A 22,172-nucleotide genomic window follows, 5' to 3' on the forward strand; every position below is an offset into this window, starting at 1 on the left:
TATTAGCATAACGTAGAATGGAATAAATTATTATTCCAAGACGCTGATTATCTACTAATGGACTTCTTCCTTTGTAGGCGAATCTTTAGAAGCCAACATAAAACGACGCACACCGCTTGTTTCACCTGAAAAAACACACGCACCCACCACCCACCGCAGCTCGTATTAAACCACCTCTTTCTTTTCTCAACTGCAACTTCTACCGTCTTTTTCTCTCATCCTGTCTCTCAGCGAAAGCGAACCCAAAAACTTCAGAGGCCAAACCTCGATAGAACAATTTCGCTTCAAGAAGCCAAGAGAACTACTGATTCGACACTAGCTTACTGTTTTCAGTCGTCAATAACCGCATTAATCCCCCCCCCCCCTTTCACCGAAAAAAAAACCACGATTTGAATCCTACACTCAGAACATCTCAGCATTCGGTAGTCTGGATTCTGTTCTTGGGTCCTGTACCTGTATTATACCGTCTTGCAATTCACGAAGGCAAGTTTCAGGATGAATTCAGTGGCAATTGGGACTGTAGACCAAACAGAGAAGCAGAAAAAATATGCCGGAGCCCAATCTTAAGATATGGTTAAGTCAGGTCAGGCTGAGTCAGGCACCAACAGCAATAAAACTAAATCCTGGACCGAATGAATGTGGGTAATGCTTGGCGGTTCAAATTCAGCTTCAGCTATTGATAGAGCACCGCGTTTTGAGTGACAATGAGTGACAACTTGAACGAAAAGTAAAAAAGCAATAAGAAGATGAAGAAGAAGAAGAAAAAGTCAGCGTTTAAACTAAACTCATACTCACGTTCGTACTTGGAAAACAAAGAGTAGGAAGAAGAGTCGATGGACCGATGAATATCGCGCTGCGCTCGCAGCTCGCGTTCACAAATTCGGCGCATTCATGCGGAAGATGTGTTTATTGGTGTAAGAAGAAGGCGGGTCGAGGAGAGAGGGTTTTGGATTTATTGAAACTCAAGCCGTTTCAAACAAACAAATTTATACCTACTCCGCGGAGCTGCTGGAGGATGAATACTCTGGTCAGTGTCTGCCGAGAAGCGTGCCGTGCTCTCCTGGAGGTTCTCTTCAGGCATGGCGAGCGAATTTTTCGCCCTTGTCCTTTGGCAAAAATCTGAAATCATGTATATAGGTAGACGCTTCGTAAATCTATAACTAATCAAAACTCACTCGTGTGCCCTTCGAAAGTGAATTTCATTATTATTATTATTGTTATTATTATTATTATTATGAGCGGATGAGGTTCATGCCCTGTTATATTGCACCGTTCAGGGATTGCTCACGGATTATTTTCGGCCGCGTTATACAAATATATTAGGTACACGCAGTCGGTGTGTTTAGGTGTAACGAGTATAAGAAGGTATACGCACAAGTATACGCTTCTTGTGTATAATACGCGGTGCAATATAACGCCTGCAATAACCAAAGATTTAACGATCGTTCGCCAAGACGGTTTTCTGCCCCTGCTGCACCACCCAAACCCCCATTACACGGCGCTGCACTCAAATTAACAGCGTAAACAGAAATACGTCGCGATCAAAACGCGCCTGACTTAGAATCTCGACGTATTAAGCATTGCTCGGGGCAGCCTGTAAGTCGATATCTGCGGATTCTTAGCACCGAGAATCGATGGAATTCGTTCTGTATAATTTGGTTGGTTCTTCCGGCCGATCTTCGAATGTTTTATTATAACCGTTTCTACAAATGACTAGAAGAAAAATGAAGAATCGAAGACAGCAACGAGGAGGAGGAGGAGGAGGAGGAGAAATTTTGGAATTCGGCGTCGTGGCTCAGAGCCGAACAAACAAACTTTCGGTAGGCACGATGTCTCAGTTGTTGCCTGGACGGCTCCTTTTCTTCATCTTCTGCTCCGTCGTATTTCCCCTGTTTTAAACCCCTTCCGGCTGTCCCGCTCGCGCGCCTTTGTACTCTTGGCCTGTCCAAATATTTAGTTGTATTACATATTTGAAAGGCGACCGTATATCACAGCGGCGGCGGACGATGAGGAGGAGGAAGAGGAGGGAGGATCCTGTGTGGCCTCACTCACACACACACACAGATTCCAGCCCTGGCATTTAACTATTTACACGGTTATCGGTTATAAATTTCACGGTCTCATTTGTTTGCCCTCCGCCGTGGAGAAGGAGGAGGAGGAGGAGGAGGAGGAGGCATGGATGTGGTTATGTGTATACCTCCGTGTGCGACGCTACCTAGTACCCTATAGTTTCGATGTAAGTTATCGTTTCCCGTTGGAGAAGTAAAAACCGAAAAAGAGTTTTCTATTCTCAGACATCGACAGAATGCCTCCGCTGCTACCAAAGTTTTACGTTTTTGATGAATATCCCAAAAGCTGGTAAGAAGGAGAAGAAGAAGAAACGCAAAGGGAGGATCCAATGCTGCACCTCCAGCTGGACAGGAAGGGAACGAAACATCCTCGAAGCAAAGCGAGAGACCAACGTGCGTTCGATGCAGGGTAAACAGGAAGAAAAACAGCGGAGAAGGGAGGACGTAAAAAATTGACGATATTTTCCTCGGGTCGGGCGGGGCGGGGGGGGGGGGGGGGGGGGGCTCGTACCTGGCTGCTGCTGGCCGTACAGCGTATAATATTTCATTCGATATTGCACGGGGCCATTATTCTCTGTTTTATTCTCGCACGAGCCTCGGCTCCGGTCCGCTGGCGGAAAATAAATTGTTTAATTTATATTAAAAATAAATAGAGAGCCAAGCCCGCCTGCAGACGGTCCAGAAATATTACTTTTAATATTACCATTCGCCCTCCGCCTGCTGCTTGCCTGCCTGCCTGGTTTGTGCAGCGGGCAGCCGTTCCACCCACGAACGGGGTGGACGTCGACCGACGTCTTTCTAACTTCGGAAACGCTTCTCTCTTCCTCCTCTCCTCTCCTCTCCTCTCCTCTCCTCTCTACGCCTACATGTATCCTGCATATGTGCAACCGTTCCCTGCACTCCGTCAGTGCAGTTCATGTCTGCACGTTCGGCTTGCGCAGTGCGCACGCGGGCCAGACGAAGGAGGTGAATGTGCCGAGAAGACAACAGCAGCGGACCTGGGGAGCCGCTTCGCGTTTACTCCGCCGCTTTGGGAATCGCACTGCGGGAATTTCTCAATGAATTATCAATCCTTTTTCACCCAACTACCGTTTGGTTGTTTTTTTTTCTTTTTCTTTTTTTTGCGATCGCCTCTCTTGTTCTGTACCTACTCTGTTACCACGACGCGACGTGTTGAAACCAATGTCAGATTTTCCTTTACTCAGTCGGGATACTCCGGAGCGAAGTTTCTTTTACAGAGACTATTGCCATGGAATTGTCACAAGAACGATCAACTTCGAGACTAGCGAAATCTTACAATAAGACTGTTTCTTTTTGTTGATACACACTGTTCACTGTTGTAACCGAGACGACTTTCGAACAGCCTGGAATCTTACTCATGGAGCATCTAATGTTCCTCAAGAACATGAGTGGAATCCATTTCTCATATTGAAAACCGGAAACCACGGTAAAACTGATTTTGGCAAAAGGATTTTTCTTTGTATCCAGTCCAACTAACAATAAGAGTCGAGTCACTGCTGTGATTTACGACCTAGCTTCGGGTGTCTGTCTGTGACTGTTTCAAGATCTCTGAGAGGCCTCTTCGATGCCTAGAGAGTCGCTTGGTGATGGAAGATCTTTCGGCGCTGGCTGGTACATACATGCATACGTATGGATAAGCACGTGCATGCCGGGATTCTACCTCGCTGGGGGTTGTTCGTAGATCGATCCTGCACCGGTATCGCGTTTCCCTGGGTAACTGTTACACCCTGCACCCCCGTCTTCTAGACTTCTATACAATACAGCTTGGTGTAGACACGTTTGTGTACAGGCTGAATACAAATAAGCCATCTCGGCGAGATTACGCAACAAACAGTACCTTCTACGAAAAAGCAGGTGAATCTTGTAATGAGGATACCGTCGAGGGTCACGAAAAATATGTCGAGATTTGCTTCCGCGGTATATTTTATATTGAAGCAATATATGGAATCAATTCCGCATCGATTAAGCGACTGATCTTCTCAATCAGTTGCGATGATCCTAGACAACGAGACAGGCTTGTGCTGCTTGACGATGAGCCTGCAGCAAAGCAAGAGAAGGGAACCTGCAAGCCCAGGCAGCCGAATCGAGTCTAACCTCAAAGTTTACATAATGCAGAGCGTGCATGAACGGGAAGATGGCCCTGGGGTGTGGGATAAGGATTTCACGAGCTGAATTAATGATACAGTATCTCATCTCTAAGATGTGTCGAGCTCACCGGAGTACCTAACCCCAGAGCCCAGAGCGAGGTGCGTGCCGAATGATAATGATGATGACGTGGAAAAGTAGTATCGTCTCCGAGTTGGAAAGGAGGAAAAGAGCTCTTTCCGTGCTTGGCCAGGCTGACCAACCCTTCAACCCTTGTCGCGCAGTCCTGTCCTCAGCTCGTGGAACAAACGCGCTCCTAACGCACGCATGCAAATTGAACACGCGTTAATTACGCAGCCGATCGATTCCTTCCTACTCGTCGGAGGCATACCGGCCCTACCCTCTTCCACCCCCCGCTTCCCACCCCCTGCAACACAAACATGACCGCTCTCCGCTCGGCTATATGTGATCAGGCAGTAGGTCCACACCCCGGGTTACCACCAACAACGGGAAGAGGCCCTACGCTGGAACTCCGTGGTCCTCTCTCCACCCTCGAACCACCCCCTACCCCCCGCGAAGCGCCCCCGACTCTCTGCACACTCCGTGCATGATCAATGTTTGATTGCACTTTATGCATGCGTCTCTCGAACTGTTCGTATGGATCAGTATATCTATCTATCTATCCATCCATCTATCCGTCTATCTACCTGCCTCCGCATCGTCCGAGTCCTTGATTTCCTCCGCCCAGATACCAAACATCGTTCCGCCCCCCTTCCCTGACCCGACCCGCGCTTCTCTTCGGATTGTACAAATAAGACGAGAGGCTACCGGACACGATTCTATCCATCAAATCGATCGCTGCTACGCGTCGAAGATGGGAAATACATTTGATGGAGCGGTCCAGGGTTCCGATGTCGTTGATCACGCTCTTACAGGTTACATCGGACCTTCGTTTTGGTCAGTCATTTCACTATTTGGACAATACCTTGCCGCGTTGTTACTTGGGTATCAGAATTCTGGAGATTGGACATTGGGGGTCATGTGGAATGAAGGGGAAGTCATTGCGGGTGGTTTAGTCTTGCAGCAATTGTTGGTGAAGCAGCCAGGGCGGATCTCGGCTGCCTGGTCCATTCGTACGTGAAATAATTCATCGCTCTCTACCGCAGTGGCAAATTTGAGGATATATTCAACGCACACCTGCACCCTCGGCTGCAGTATTTGATGAATACATTAAACTCGAGGATGGTTGGGCAGGCTTGTCCTGGAAACATATTTATCAAAGGCACTCGAGCCAGCAAATTGCAGTGCGCCAAATTTGACTCTTCGCAACGCAGCCGAAAGGTTGACACCGGTTCTTCGGAAGATCGGATAGATCAGAACCCAAATGGGATGAATTCAAACGACACGAATCCCCCGTTCTTGCCTCGATCCTGGGTTTTGATCTTCTGCACATTTTCTCCCTGGTGCAGCAAGGAAAGCGCCGAGTCCGATGATCGGGCCAGAAATAATACGAGTAGAAGAGAAAGAGAGAGATAGATATAAAGAAAGAGAGTCGATGCACATGCCGATGCCTGCTAACATGAATTTACGAAGAGTGATATATACACACGCGTGGGGCAAACATCCGGCTGATATTTAAACCCCGCATGCTGATAGTTTTCGCCAAACTTATCGTATAACAACTGCTCGCTAGCAGCTCGTGCCTCCCTCGAGCATAACTGAATCCGACTTTAATTGACTCCAGACACAAACGTCTTCCTTTTATGATCGGTGTAATCATAAAACCATACACCTAGCCCGATCAGCAAGAATCTTTTTCTATCATCTGTCCACAAAACCAACAATCCTCAATTTTCAAAGATGATGTTGTGCAAATCTCACCCAGTATCCAGATCCGATATGACTCAAGTATCACCGAAGAGTGGATAAAGAGGTCTACGAGAAGAGTGGCAGGGGGGGGGGGAGGGGGGGTGAAGATATCTGCGTCTACGAGGTGGTCCGAGATGGTCTGAAGTGAGCGGTTATATTCTTTGATGGGGTGTAGCGGCGGCAGCGCGGCAGTTGCCCCGTGTAAAACACACGGGACTTTAAGGGCACTCTCGCGACTACTCGAGATAATATACAAACGGGAGCGCGAACTATTTATACCTCTTTTAACCTCTTGTGTTCCAAAAGTCTAGCGAGTACGGCTGGTGGGTGAGGAGGGGAGGGGCGAGAGGAGAGGAGAGGAGAAGAGAAGAGAGGAGGAGGTGGAGGTGTTGCCTCGACGCCAGCGGTGGGGGATTCCCGTTTCTAATATAAATATACGCTCGCTCGCGTTTCCGCACCCACGCGCCGCGCTATTGTTTTCCTCCATGAGCCATAGCCCGCCGGTACCATGGCACACAACATACCTTACTCCACCGCCACCACGCGTAGACAGTACATACGAGTAAGGGGCACACACCTGCCAACCGGCTTCGACGATCCTTCGAACGTTGGTACATTTATGTGCATACAACAATGTACCGGGCATTCTCGGGCATTTAGCCAAGCCTGGAAGTCCAACCCCTCGGTCGAATTTTTTTTTTTTCCTCTCCTTTTTTTTCATCGACTTCATATTTTTGTTCTCATCTCTTCGTCTCGGATTTGGCTTTCGGAAAAAAATTGAGGGAAATTATTCAACGGTTTTATCCGGCTGAACCCCGCATGCGGGAGTTTGACAGTGTCGGACGAGAGGACAGCTAGCCGTTCCCGGCATACAACCGACGAATATTGGAATGCCTTATACGTACATTTCCATCTACTCTGTAGCTATATTATATGGCATATATGCATGCATGGGTACATACATACACACGTGCCTACATTTTTATTGTTAACAACTCCAGAAACGAAATGGAAATTCTTTATTTTTTTGAAGAAAGGGGGAGCCTGTCGCTTTCACCCCCCCTCCTCCCACCCCTCGCCTTTCCTCGCCCTCATTTTTTACCTCCACTTACTTTTAGTCCTTATTTTCCTTTTCTGTTCTTATATATGTATATATATATATGTGTACGTAAATATTTATTCGTAAAAAACGTAGTCCCGTCGTTTCGCCCCTATCCCTCCCGTTTCGCATCGCTTTGTTTTTTTATACCCGTTCGTTTTCTTTTCTTTTAAGCTTTCTTATTTTACCTTCTCATTTTGTTTTGTTTTGTTTTTTTTTCCACTTATTACGGACTTATTCGTATAATATCTGAGTTCTCTTCCTTTCACCCCTTCAACAATTTCCCCCATTCCTTTCTTTGTCCTTCCTCTTATCATGCTCTCTAGCTGCTGCCGGTGAAGAAATCTCTCAGGTGTGGAAATCACGTCCCCTGCAACAATGATACACTGTGATATTATTGCGTAGGTGTATAAACCGCGGGATTCGCTTCAACCAACATTGCTGGTATTCGCCAAAGCACGAATCTCCGTAGATTCGGGGTGTTTACTTCGACTGGAGATGGTAAATTCTCAAGCTCATAACCGTTTCAGATAACCCTCATCTTCAACGGTTATTGTAACCGTCCCGCCGTTTCGAAATGTATATTGGACTCTCGAATCTGCAGTATAAGCGCATATATATATATATGCTTGGCTCGAGGAAACCGAGCGACGTGGGGAAAACGCGTTTTACCCTGCAGAAGGTAAAAATAAACCCACGGTACGAATAGTTTCGATTCTCTTAGCGGAAAAAATTCTCCCTCGAAATTCGTATTATAATTCAATGTGCAGAGAAGAAGCGGGGCAAGATGATGAAGCGAATGTTTTTTTTTTTTGTTTTTTTTTTCCTCTCGGAAAGCAAATTCCACAACAGCCACCCGTAACGAAACTTCAGTCGGTGCTCTCCGAAGGCAGGTAGGCATTATTTATCCTCGTAGAAATTCTCAGCGCACAGCCAGTATCTTCGCACGAGTTGCCACGTATCAACCCCGACGGCTCGAAATTCCGACTCTCTAGGTCTTCCTACCTGCGTGGTGTGTATTTTCTCAGAATTGAATCTCACCCCCGGGGGTGGAGGGGTGGCTTGATTCTGGCAAATATTTGCTGCCCACCCCTTAGAAGATACAGAAGTGTGCCGAGGGATGCAGAAACCTCGTTCAACCCGACCCGAGCACTTGACGATTTGAATTCGAAGTTCTCCTTGGATCATTATTTTACTCTTCTTGGATGCGAGTGCGGAACAGACGCTGATTATCGGCGTCATCCGATTAACGGAGTTCATTTTTCTATGGAAATGATAAAAGGTGGAATTTCTTGTACATGACGTTCTTCGGAAGGACACATAAGTTGGTGTTTTCCATTCTTCTTTGTGTCTTTCTTTCCGTCACATGGAAGCCAGCGTTTTTGTTATTCCTCCCGGTTTCTTCTTCTTCTTCTTCTTCGTCGTGCCTTCGTCCTTCCCTTTCATATCTTCCACCCAGCTGCGCATCTCTCTGGCGCTAACTGATCCGGCAAACTCGGGTGGTGGTATCTGTACTCGGTGTTGGAAGTCGAGCGGGGAATCGTACTCTGGGATGTAAACACCGCCGCGGGGGCGTTAATTGTCACGCGAGACACGCACCGCCTCGACGAGTGAGGTCCCCGACGTCGTGCCACGCGAGAAAAAACGAGAACATCAAAAATTGGAGAGGGAAAATGTCCCGACCCGCACGTTGACATTATAAACACGCGCCCTCGACTCTTGACGATCAATTATTCCTATTGGCAGAAAATTACCTACCTACCAATGATGGGCTTATCGACTTAAGTTCAGACTTGTCCGATGTTTGCACAACTCTGGGAATAACTGACGATGCCTCAAGCAATTGACGTCAAGACGACATTTTATTTTCTTTTTTTTCTTCTTTTTTTTTTTATCACGGAGATGTGACCGTGCGTGAAACCATCTCATCTATCAAAAGAAGAGTTTTGTCAAGTATGGTACAAAGGTGAATTTCTTCATTATGAAAGCTTGCCTGGAATGAATGGGGTTTATAATCGTTGTTAGAGAGGATTAGATTTTAATTAACATCTGTTATACACGTCGGTGAAATTTGCAATCGCTATGTGGGTATATCCGGAACGCTATTTGATGGAGGAGGATCCCGGTTGATTTGGAATGCAGGAACCGTGGTCGATGGTAGTAGCCGGGTTATATCGGGGATTGATTGATATTAGTTGGACATAGAGGAGAATTTTTATGCCTTATTGCTCGGCTCCGGGCGCCACTCAGGTATCTCGATATCTGCATCGTGTATCCACCGTGTAGGTATCTGTATTCGCTATTGCATGAACGCGGGATAAATGGCTACGTAATTGAATTCATCGCGCTCGACGTGATGCACTTCGGTCAATCCTTCCACCCCCGTCGTTCCTACGCATCCCGACAAAGTTACGGGATAACTCTGGCTGCGTGCGTATTGAAAAATTCCATTTCAGTCCCAACATCTTTCTGGCTAGTCGTGAAATAGACGAGTATTGATATGAATATAAACTAATTACGGATTGTTGTTGATCGGTGCTGGTCTGGGACAAGGAAAGAGGCCTGATTCCGGAACGGTGATCATGAAATCCGATAGCGTCCCGTCGGTGTGTAGCTAGTTTGCTGACTACTTCCGGTCACCGAGCTAGACTCCGGGTCGCTGGATCAGACGGAGCGGGGTCATAAAATAAAATCATAAAACTGTGCCGGGCTATTTAAAATGTTCCCGATGCGATTACCGTTCCGCCGTCTCGAGGCCGGGAGATCGGCTCCGGGAAATAGTTTTTTTTATTATTATTCTATTTCTATTATGGATATATGTTTTATTGCCGTTCGTAACCTATCGCGCAATATTTCTATCCGGCTTGTGACGTCTTTAATTCGTTTTCGCTTCGGATGGAGGCAAACGGTGAAAAAGCTCACAGTAGTCCCGTGGATTAGTTTATTTATACTTCTTCTGTCTAGGTTGATTTGGATGACGATCTTTTTTTCGATAAACAACCGTTGATCACTGTTCACGAAAGAACACGATATTACATAATAATATACCGACTGAGTTACGGTTCCAGGCATGGCTGCGTGCATTAAAGACTGGCTGACAGTTGTGTTTGGTAAAATTTTGAACCAAAAAAATGAAAGGTCAATAAAAGTCATTCTCCTCCGCAGCGCGGCGATGATGATATGAGCCTGGAGTCCGTAGTCTCGGCGAGGGTTGGATACTTGGATGTGTTGGGTGAGGGGTAGAAGATACGATGCATACATGATGCATGTTGCTAATGGAAATGAGCTTTCCTTCACTTCACTAGCCAAGACAGAAGCGGCACCCTGAATTAAATATGCCAGAGCCTCGACTGGCTACTATTAACTGCCTTCAAATTACTCGCCACCGCTGAAACGCGGAGCGGCATGAATTTTTCACCAGTGTGTTAGTGTTTGTTGGCGTTTCCTTACCTCTGGTTAAACTTACCCCCTCAACCCCCTCGTAGCACACCCACACGGATATATACATTTCGCACGCGTGAAAGAAAACCGGCACCGTTTACTGTAACTAGGTGCTCTGCACTTTGTTCATCTTCTGCCTCTCTTTCTTTTCATTTCCTTCCTCATAACCACTCTTGTGCAACCTCGATCTGTCATACTTTGGTATATTTTAGAACACCGGGTTCACTTGTTTCCTTAGTCGTTATTATTATACCTTCCGGATACGGTCCAACAATAAGTGAGGTAATGCAATACTACTTCCTATCGTTTTTCTCTTTTAAACTAGAATGTGAACACTTATATTCCGTCGCAGTATTTTTACTCGCTTCTCCATTCCACCGAGCCGGTGGCTGGATACTACCCTGCCAAATATCTTCTCCCCATGTTTTTTCATGCAGTCTGGCGTCAAACCGTGTGGGAGGCCGCACAAAGAATTATTCAACAGTCCTGAAGCAGCAGCGGCGGCAGCGGCGGCAGCGGCCGGGAGTGCAGCGTTCTGGCAAACTGTTGGAGCATTTTCAAGCTGGACACTGAAATGCATATCGTACGGTTGAATTTTTCATTGACTCGTGTCATTCCGGAGCACCTGAATACTTACTCGGAATATATACAGACCGAGACTGACTCCGTCCACCGCTCTGGGGCAGGAAGCAGGAAAGGTGCTCTCTTCTCACCCTTGTACCCATATAAAGCAAACGCGTTGGTCTGCAGAGAATCCCGCCATTTTTTCCCCGAGACTTTCTACCTTTGGTCTCGTGGTCACAGAGTAATGTTTTCAACGAGTCTTACTCGTATTCCTGAGGGTGCGATTAGGGGAAAAAAAGTCCTGCAAAACGATTCTGAAACAAAAACTTTTTCAAGACAAGGTAGAGAAAAGATTGATAATCTCATTTGTATGTATAGTCATTATCGAGAAGGTATTTTAAAGCGAGGGCTAAAGTTATTGTCGGAATTTTTTCCCTACAACCAATCCTCACGGTTTTGGTGAGACAAGAATGGAAGCAATGCGCTAATATCTCGTAGTAAACGCGGTAATATCGTGAGACCAACTTTCATAATATATGAAAGCTTACCAGACGAAGGGGTTTGAAAACTGTCGAAAGTGGAAGACACACGCAAAGTTGCCTCATTTCAAAAGTTTCCTCCGGCATATTTCTCCGCTTCTACAGCTGTCTGTACCTATTTTTATTTATTTTTTTTTACTTTCTCGTTCGTTGGGGGATTTTTTGGCGCCTCCTGCACCCCCAGGACCGAGCAATCCGCGCCCGCACAGCCTGCAGACTTGTGTGACTTTCGAAATTAATTTCCCGTTTGCAATATCCCCTTTTTTCAACTTTTCCAGAACTCCGTGCAGTGCTTGGCCACGTGTCTTTCTACGTTGCCGTGCAAAGCGATGGGACTTGACGTGTAGACGTCTATAATAAAGAGGGTAAAAAACAAACCACTGTCTTATTCGCTGTCATTATTCACCCTCACCACTGGGATTAGGCACGTCGTCCTTATACGAGTACACGATTCCTGGATTTCCCTAGCAGCTCGCTGCTATACCTACAGAGAATGAAAGTTTTATTGTATTAATATATCGGTAAACCAGCGGCTGTATTATCTGGCAAAATGAAGCTCCTCCTACAATTTGGAGGGAGCTTTCTCCTCGGTTTTACGGACGGTACTTGATACCGCGATATTATGTCGTCGACATGTTACAGCGCCGCGTGCGTGTGTCTGTATATGTATTCGATAAATTATTCACCTACACGTGATATGATGCACCGTCATTTTTAAGCCGAAGAACGACGATCGCACATACTATGCACATGCATGCACCCTGTATCTACAATCGTTATATTGGCGTTACACGGTCAGAGTACACGTACCGTCATTTCTGACCCGACTAACGCGTCCAACTACCCTCTACCGCCTTCTAGGGGGAGGGGAGGAGGAAAAGGTATCAAGCAGTTAGTTACATGGCGGCCATCACCTCCTGCGAACCCTTAAGGTGCTTATAAAGACCCGTTGTACACCTCGAAAACGCGGGGATGCAAAACTCCTATACCGCTCAAGCGATCAGAGTGAAACTTGGGCAGTTAATGCCTTATTTTGGCAAAAAGTGGAGCGAGTTTTTACTTTTTTAAAATTTGAAAAAAAAATTTACAGATCAGTTACCACCCACAGAAATTGGCCAAATTTTCACAGTTGCACTGAATGGATCGAACTATCCGGTATGATGCCACTCGGCGGTGAGAAAACACACATTTTGAGCCCAGTCCCATGAGATTTGATAGTGAAATGACGAAATGGCAGCTGATCTGGTTTTTGATTACGAAGAACACCGAAATCTCATTTTGGTGACATTTGTCAGTAATTTCTTACCGACATTAAACGCATACATTACCGGCATGCGCGTAATGTCGGTAACAAATGTCGCCAAAATGAGACTTAGGTGTACTTCGTAAGCGAAAACCAGATCAGCTGCCATTTCGTCATTTCACCATCAAATCTCATAAGACTGGGCTCAGAATGTGTGTTTTATCACCGCCGAGTGGCATCATACCGGATCATTCGATCCATTCAGTGCAACTGTGAAAATTTGGCCAATTTCTGTGGGTGGTAACCAATCTATAAAATCTTTTTCAAAATTTCGAAAAAGTAAAAAGACGCTCCACTTGTTGCCAAAATAAGGCATTAACTGCCCAAGTTTCACTCTGATCGCTTGAGCGGTATAGGAGTTTTGCATCCCCGCGTTTTCGAGGTGTAAACCACGGTCAATCGATGACAAAATCATGAATCTCGTTGTCCGTATCCATTTATGCATGTGCGGTCAGAGGCTTGAAGCATTAAATGACAGGACGTGGGATGACGAATGTGAGGATAGTACCTAGTGGCGATCGAGTTAACGGTAAGATGAACTAAGTCAAGTGACTAATTCGAGTGTTCTTTTTTCTCTGTTTCAGGCCAAGTTGTTGGAGTCATCCCACGCTTGGCTCGGTGCCTCCACCTCCAGTATAGCCGGTGAGTAGTTTTTCAAAAGATGTATAGGCTAAAGAGAACTAGGCGACTGCCACACCAGTCACCAGATCTTACAGAGTATAATTTCCATCGATCAGCGCAACTGCCTTCAAATCGGGCAGGACAAGATTCTTCGTCAAGTCATTTTCTTCGTAAAACATCCTTGTATCTACGTTCAAGTCTTTTTCCGTGACATAGAAGTAGGACTGTACTCCTTGTCATCACGACCATTTACAACATGACATGTTATATCGGTTTTCAACTTTACTTGTCAAACTCCTACGCACACACACACACACACACATCATGAAAAATCCTGAAGTATATGTGTCGACATGAGGTCAAGTGCTCTTCTGTGTATGCCGCAATATATATTCATATACATATACATACTGTGGATGCATTTCGATGGATTTTCCAGATATTATATACATATATATGTATGTATATGTGTAGGTATAATGTCTGCGAAATCCATCGAAATGCATGCAGAGCTACAGGCACGCATACATACAGGAAAGTTAAGCGGGATCAAAACTCATAACTCATCGTCAGCAAAGAAACCAGCAGCCAGCTAGACTTCCCCGGACAAATTGAAACCAGTTTTAATGAATCGTTGCAACAACGCCTCGAGACAAGTCTGCCGAACATGTCTGACCCACATATAATTTACGCGGAATTTATGGATAGAACACACCATACACTATACGGATACCTGGAGCTCGATTCGAATAATTTACATACGCCGCGTAGTCTGCCGGGATATATCGACGCGAGCAATATTATTTATGCCGATGATGCCGATAATGATGACAATATCAATGTTAATATTTAATTGTAATTACCTTCGGTGGTATTTTCTCCAGTTTCCACTCGCACTCCGGTTGACACTCGGAACCATGCAATATCACAAACCCGTTTATTTATCTACACATAATTACTCAGTCTATTGATTGACTGATATATGATTCGCTTGCAATGTATGTATTTTTATTTATTTATTTATATATTTATATATTAGGGTGGTCCTTGAAAAGATTGTTTGTTTGAATTTCGAACGGTGTGCCCACCAAATCGGCTCCAGATTGTTCAAAGATAATTCTTAGATTTTTCAAATTCCGTTCAACCCTTTCAAGGGTACGTCAAATCTATCGGACGGATTAAGATGAAATTTGGTACAGGGGGGGGGGGGGTTGGGTCGCTGATTCCAATCTGAACTCGAAATTTTTTAATTTAAAATGACGGATCCAAAACGGTGGAGCGAAATCCAAAAAGTCATCCGATTTCGATAAAACTTGGGACTCCGCGGTTTCCGAGGCTGCTGATTACGAATCTGAACTCGAAATTACGAAATTCAGAATGGTGGATTCAATATGACAGTATCAAGTGACTCTTGGAGTTTTGGTTCACCATATCGGATCCGCCGCTTTAAATTTTCAAATTTTGAGTTCAAACCCCTTTGTACCAAATTTCATTTTAATCCGTTTGGTAGATTTGATGTGTCACTGAAAGGGTTGAAATAAAATCCACCCCCTCTGTGGAGCACGGGTTCGAGTTGAGATAAGAATCTGAAAAATTAGAGAATTATTTTTCAAGTATCTGGAGCCGAATTCAAAAACGACATTTTTAAGGACCACCTTAATATATATGTAGTATAAATTTGTAAATATAATATATATATTTACCTATAGAATATCATGCGAAGGGGAATTATTACAGCAGTAAAATGCGTATCTGTAATCCAACGATGTGTGAGACCGGGGTGGGCGCCTGTTGAATAAACCCCGTAGGCACCCTTTCCTCTCTCCCTCTCTCTCTTCCACGTGCAGAAAACCAAATGCACTGCAAGAGAGCGCCGAGTTGGCAACGAGACGCGGCGAAGCCTCCTCCTCCTCCACATCCTCCTCCTCCTTATCCTGCCTCTCATTTTACTCTTCCTCCCGGCAACACTTTCCGGGTTGGTCAGGCTTGCCTCAGCCTCGACCGGGAATGGGACAAGGTCAACGTCAAGGTGTCGTATGGGCGGTGAATAGGCGATGACAGGAGTCGCGGGAGCTAATCCGAGGCGATCGACAGGTGCGAGGCTTCGAGGCTTCCTTTCCTTCACTTTCCATTCCTTCCTTTGACCGTGATGCATGCCTGCAACGGGCCGGAGGAGGAGGAGGCGGCGACGGCGACGGCGACGACGACGATGACGACGACGACGACGACAACGTCGTAACACACGTTAAATGTGTGTTTTCGATATGTTGTTGTTTTTTTTTCCTTTTTTTTGTCCGAGAAAAAAAATCCCTCTGCTGATTTTTAGCTGACTACTCAACCCTGCTGAAGCTGAAGGCACCGACGTGGACGCGGCTCGACCTCCAGGAAGCGATCGAAGCCGTCGTCACCCAGAAGATGCGGTTCACCCAGGCCTCTACCAAGTACGGCATACCCAAGGGAACCCTCTACGACAACATACTCGGCAAGTCCAAGCGCATGATGGTCCTCGAGGAGGCCGGGCTCAACACATCCGAGGAATCGGCCGTCCTCGAGTTCTGCTGCGACATCAGCGTTAGCCCCTATAACCGCCGGACGAAAAAGTCCCTCAACGCCATCCTCACTTTCGTTCAGAGGCTCAGGCGGAAACGGGATCCCGGTTTTATGTTTACGGGCCTCACCGGCTTCCGGTGGTGGTGGGCATTCTGCAAAAAGCACTCCATCGTTTCCCTCTACTTCAATGACGAGAACGATAATGAATGATGGGGTTGCGGTCCTCCTCATCTTTTTCCTCTTCTCACCTGTTGCCCGATGATACCTTCACTCCTAAGGACGCTTTCGTCCTTTCATTTTTCACAGACACTTGGGGAGATTGGTTACAGATCGAAAATCGAAACTTGCCGTTGATTTTATCGCTAGATTGTCGTACCTTGACTATATTTATCAAATTACTGTATTCGTACAAAGCTACGAAGTTCTCTTCAGAAGTATAAGAAAAATATAGGAAATACTGAGAGTATAAAGTAAATCTTATACATCGATGTTTTGTTTAAAATCGCTTTAAGATCGTTAAAAAATTCGGTACATTTGTTTCATTTTACTTTACGACGGGCTAATTTAATTCATGAGTTTTCAAAAAGATCTACGTGTATTTGAGGTTAGGAATTTAATAACTTGATGAATACGAGTGTCGATTATCGACGAATCGACATCCTTGACATGAAACACGTGAAATTCTCACCCTTATTTTCGGGCGGTGGCGAGAGGGAAGAGGGAAAATTCCGTAAATTGACGTAAATTGACGTAACCTATGTAACCGCAATCGGGGATGGCGAAACCGACGCGGTGTGCAGTCTAGTCTTATTGTCCCTCGTCGTCCCCCGTGTATATATAATACTAACAATAATAGTAATAATTAATGAATTAACAAAATTCCGGCCAAAATAATATTAACGCGTGCCTTACACGCGTGATTCGCGAGACTCGATATCGCACGTGATATATACATATACATATATATATATACATATAACGTATAGTTTCTAAAAGAATTCCATTTCCATTCTCCAAGATTATCTCTTTCCAACTTTCGTTAATTCGTCTTCCAGCGAATATGATAATTTAATATAATGTATTATTTATATATTACGATAGAATATGAGCAAAGAATAAGACAATGTATATAAATTATGACTAGATCAACGAATACATGTATTACTCATTCCATTCGCGTTTATAGACGTAGAATAAAACACGAAATTATTCCATTCCATTCCAGCGCCGCCGTCGGCACGTATAAAATATGATATTAATAATACATATACGTACAGGTTGCGTGCGCTCGTGCCTTTCAAATATTAAATTGTAAATAATATTTTATATTTTATTAGATGCTATATATTATAGAATTTATATCTATACCCCGTTACATACCTATTATACATAATTGTTTAATTAATTACTCAAATAATATAATACTTAGGCGTATAAGTTACGTTTAGTTTACGTTTTATACATTGCATGGTTACGTTATTATCCGCAGCACCGAAAACACAGGGTATAACGGGCTGCATGACACGACGAACGAAAATATATACGCAGGGATAAAAGACGTTGCATTATTATAATAGCTACAGCGCAGGTGTGTTTCTATATATACATACGTACGTACACACATATATATATATATATATATAAATATAGGCACACTATAAATTTAAGAACGTTACCTCGCGTTTACGCTCTTCGCATAAAGGTTCAACCCGCACAGTTGTGATGGAGAAACAGCCCCCACACGTCACGCTAACGTTTTACTATACCGTATATTAAAAATTCAATTCTACTCACGCACACGCCGATCTCGTATATGCATATCCCAAGGCGTAGAATAAAAACGGGGCACCAATACATATACATAACATACATATATATGTATTCGTGAACAAGCGCGATACACGTAATTACATATTTCAGGGGGTTAGTCAACGCTGGTCGACCCCCCCTCCCCCACCCCAACGCGCAGTTATATACCCAACGGCGTCGGCTATCTGGCCGCCATTTTGATTTTCGATGCTGAAATACGGGGACTTTCATCAATGTTCAGAACAACTGTGCAGCTACGGTATTCGATCAAATCCAACCGACTTGTGCCAAAAAGCTTTCTCGCTTTACCCACAATCTGGCTAGACTCCGTTCTGAACGTATTCATGGATGGAAAGTATCGAAATCTATCGCCGAACGTGAGTTGGCGTTGGATTTTTGGTCACCGATTTTTCGCCCGTATCGCTTACGACGAATGTTTCTAGAATTGACAATAATTTGTACTCCTTGTCGCAGATAACTAACGCCGTTTAAAAAACTTGTAGCAATATACTAGATTTCAAATAATTTATCCATCCTGTTGCATGATCGCATGTCATATACATTATATGTATATCTGTGAGTATGTATTTACGTACATATAACACATACGTGATATCGTTGAAAAATAATTTTTCAATTTATTAATATTAACGCTGCGCTTATGCTCTCGTATATCAAGCACTTGCCATTTATACCGTTAATTTCGTTACAACTTGACATATTTTCGCGTTAACTGTTCAAATATCGCATTAAGATTTGCTCGCAATTATTATCACCCCACGTCGCCGTGTATTTATTTCGTTAACCTCACTCTTTTCGCGACTCGATCGTCACCGTCGCGCCTTCGTAACGACTGTGTGTCCACCTTATAACCTGTCACTTAATTGATTTATCTTCTCTACACACGCAGACATCCTTCGACCTACGTCGCTGTCGAATTAGAAGTACGGGTAGATACAAGCGGCAATTTTTCAGGTTCTTCTTCTCCTTCCTCGTCATTAATAACACTTGTTGCAACAGCCATGATGATGATGATGAGTTTGCGTTACAATATTTCTACATCCATTTGCCAGTATACAGCCGCGCTCTCACTCACTCCTTACATCATTACCGTTATATTCCTTTTACTTTATTCTTTTCTTTTCTCTTAGTATAATAATTACCTACTGCCACGTGGATCGTTCAATTTTATTGTTGATATTATATTGTTATTTATGATCCTCTGACGCGCGCTAAAGCCATTAGTTTCTTCGCGTTATTTTCTTCCGGTTTTATTTTTCTTTTTTTTTTTTTTTTTTTATTTACCTTTTTTTCATCTTCATTTTTTGTTCAAGTATAATTAGGAAATTGTCTTCGCTATAAGCACGATAGTCTAATGAGAAATTAAAACGAACAAAAAGATGAGAATAGCTCCGTTTTGTGTTTCCAATGTTGGCATGTCAACCCAACACTTCTAACTTTTAGTCGGTATTAATTCTTACCGACAACCTGCACGTCTCAATTCATTTTAGGTATTGATTATTGTATATATAAATAAGTCGTTTTAACCTCGTTACCACCTATATATAGATATATCTATATATATATATATATATGACCTCTGAACCCCGCATCGTCTCACGTTTAATTCTAAAACGTTATCGAAACATCGACAACGATTCATAGGCAATCGCAAACTTTGCTCAAAAAACGGATCAAATGCGATACACTGACAATTCGTAAGTTGAAAAGACGGCGAGTTTTTCAAAACTCGAAAAATTGCATGAAAAAATTGTGCCTTAAATTGTTTACACGTTTTTGCGTATCGCTAATCAATCGATTTTAAGTGCTCGCAATTTGATCCAATTATATTTAACCTATGAATAATATTAATAATAATAATGGTGATAATAATGATAATTGTTATGATAATTGTTTATTATATAATATATGTACCGTTTAAAACGGCTATTCAACCAAGCTGGTGTCGGGGACCGGAGTTTCGAATTCTTAGTATCAAATTTCGAACGTCTGATTATGTAATACGAATAAATTGAAATGCGTTAATTGATTTAAGTATAGATATGTTATTTTTCACACGTCTATAATAAAGAAGAAATCTCTCGTGACCCTATTTTTAAGACTAGGCTGTACGTGTATTGTACACATAATGTATTATTTTAGAAATAGAGAAGCTGTCGTGAGAATTGGCGTCGTCGTGCTCAAAAGTCAACGCAACACAAGTCAGTAGAAAATAGTCGATATTAGTAATTGATTAACTGATTAATAAATCAATCGTAGGATCGGTTCATTTGTATAGTATATATATTAATATCTATGTATGTATGTACATGTGACCGTATCTGATAAAATTTATACAGTTTGTAAAATTTCTTTCTTCTTTCTCTGTTATTCCTCAATGTATAATAATAATAATAATGATTATATAACAATAGTATTAACAACATAAGTAATATTTTTATACCATGTAAATTGTCGCGTGATATAATGGATTCGAAAAATAATGAAAATAAGGACAGAAGAAATGTCTCGCGTTCTTTCAATGCAAATAACGATGAAAAACATTGTTTATAAAAAGTAAATTGTATAGTGGAGAAAGAATTTCTTTCCTGTGTTTCATTTATTTTCATTCTTTTTTCTTCTTATTTCTCTTAAATGTCACGAACGCGATTACCGCGATTATGTGATGATGATTCTTTGTTGTAAAATCAAGACGACCACACACGCTATACATATTGGTATATAATACATATCGTATAGCTGCAATGATTGTATTGTGTAACTTGGAACAATACAATTGACGCGTTATTAAACATTCCTCAACGCTGCGGCACATATTTTTCATTTCTCGTGCTATTATCGATGTACGTATACTATATTTGTTTATCAATTTTATAATATCAAACCTTATTGTGGAAGTCTTATTCTTTCATACTCTACAAGCTCACGCTTTCCCCCTCTTTCCCCCTTCTCTCTCTCTCTCTCTCTCTCTCTCTCTTTTCGCTCTCTGACACCGTTCAGGAAAAGGTGTTGAAACATTTTAAATTACGAAAGAAAAAGGAATGTACGAGACAAAGAGAAAGGAAGAAAGAAAGACACCTTTACTTACCGTGTTGTCACTACAATTGACCGTCACTTACATCATTTGTACCTTCGCTTTGTACCTGCTGCATTTGTGATATCCTCATTTTCAATGTAACATTACGTATGTACACGCGTCCGTATCTTTATCTATCTCTGCAGTAAATCATATGCCTCGATATTTCCACCATGCATACAGCTGTCTTTAATTGTTGCCAGAATAGAGTACCTACTCGAAGTTTATCGATTCAAAGCTCTTTATTTACAAAAGCAGGAAATTCGAAGAAAAAAGTCAGTAAAAATTGAATGAATAACAACCCTGTGAAATTCCTCTTTACCTAAACCTGCATCGATCTATGGTGTATCTCACAAATTTTCAAAGAGCTAATAAATAAACAATGAAGAAAGAATAAAAGAAATTTCATTAATGTTAAACGAAAAAAGAAAAGAAAAGGACGACGAACACGCCTGATAACGATCTCGAAACGTCCACTCACAGTTTTTTCTCCTTTTTCGGGGGGGTGTTACAGCAGACAGCTACCAGTACCAGCTTCAATCGATGTGGCAGAAGTGCTGGAACACGAATCAGAGTCTGGTCCACAATCTTCGGTTCAGAGAACGCGGACCCCTCAAGTCCTGGAGGCCAGAGACGATGGCCGAGGCCATTTTCAGCGTACTGAAGGAGGGCCTCTCGTTGAGCCAGGCGGCAAGGTCAGTCCTTCACACACTTGGTACCTACACTTTTCGAACCTTCGCCTTGCAGGTGAAAAGACTCCTCTGCGATCCTTGGTGATTAATCGATTCCTCTCGCAAAATTGCGTCGGAATAGTGCCTCATAAAATTTATTGCAGCACTTTTCAAAGTCGTCGAATTTTTCGCCAAAAAGCCGAAGGGGTAAGCCTTACTTTTTTGGTCATTTTCGGAGCCGAGAATTTTTCGTCTCGAAATCGATTTGTATGACCATTTTTAGAGTAAATCGACCCCCAGGAACTCAGAAAACACATCAAAAAGAGCGTAGGACCAGCAGCAGAGAAATGACGACGAAAATCACGAGTTTTTCGGCTGTAACTTTTCAGCTATCGCTCGCAGCGTATTGGGACTGCGCTTAAGGGGTAACACCA

At 43.4% G+C, this 22,172-nt stretch overlaps 1 protein-coding gene across 5 annotated transcripts in view; it reads left to right on the forward strand.

Moving 5' to 3' along the window:
• LOC124404083 (protein bric-a-brac 1-like) overlaps positions 1 to 22,172 on the forward strand; it is a 168,803-nt gene that overhangs the window by 115,818 nt on the left and 30,813 nt on the right. For 3 of the 5 annotated variants that reach the window (XM_046877932.1, XM_046877934.1, XM_046877931.1), the window contains 2 exons: positions 13,575 to 13,632; positions 21,582 to 21,762. In XM_046877932.1, coding sequence (XP_046733888.1) covers positions 13,575 to 13,632; positions 21,582 to 21,762 — 239 coding nt within the window. The remainder of the gene's footprint in view (positions 1 to 13,574; positions 13,633 to 21,581; positions 21,763 to 22,172) is intronic. The other 2 variants (XM_046877933.1, XM_046877935.1) reach the window with 1 other exon arrangement.

Source organism: Diprion similis, chromosome 3 (assembly GCF_021155765.1).
Source record: "Diprion similis isolate iyDipSimi1 chromosome 3, iyDipSimi1.1, whole genome shotgun sequence".
Lineage (NCBI taxonomy): Eukaryota > Metazoa > Arthropoda > Insecta > Hymenoptera > Diprionidae > Diprion > Diprion similis.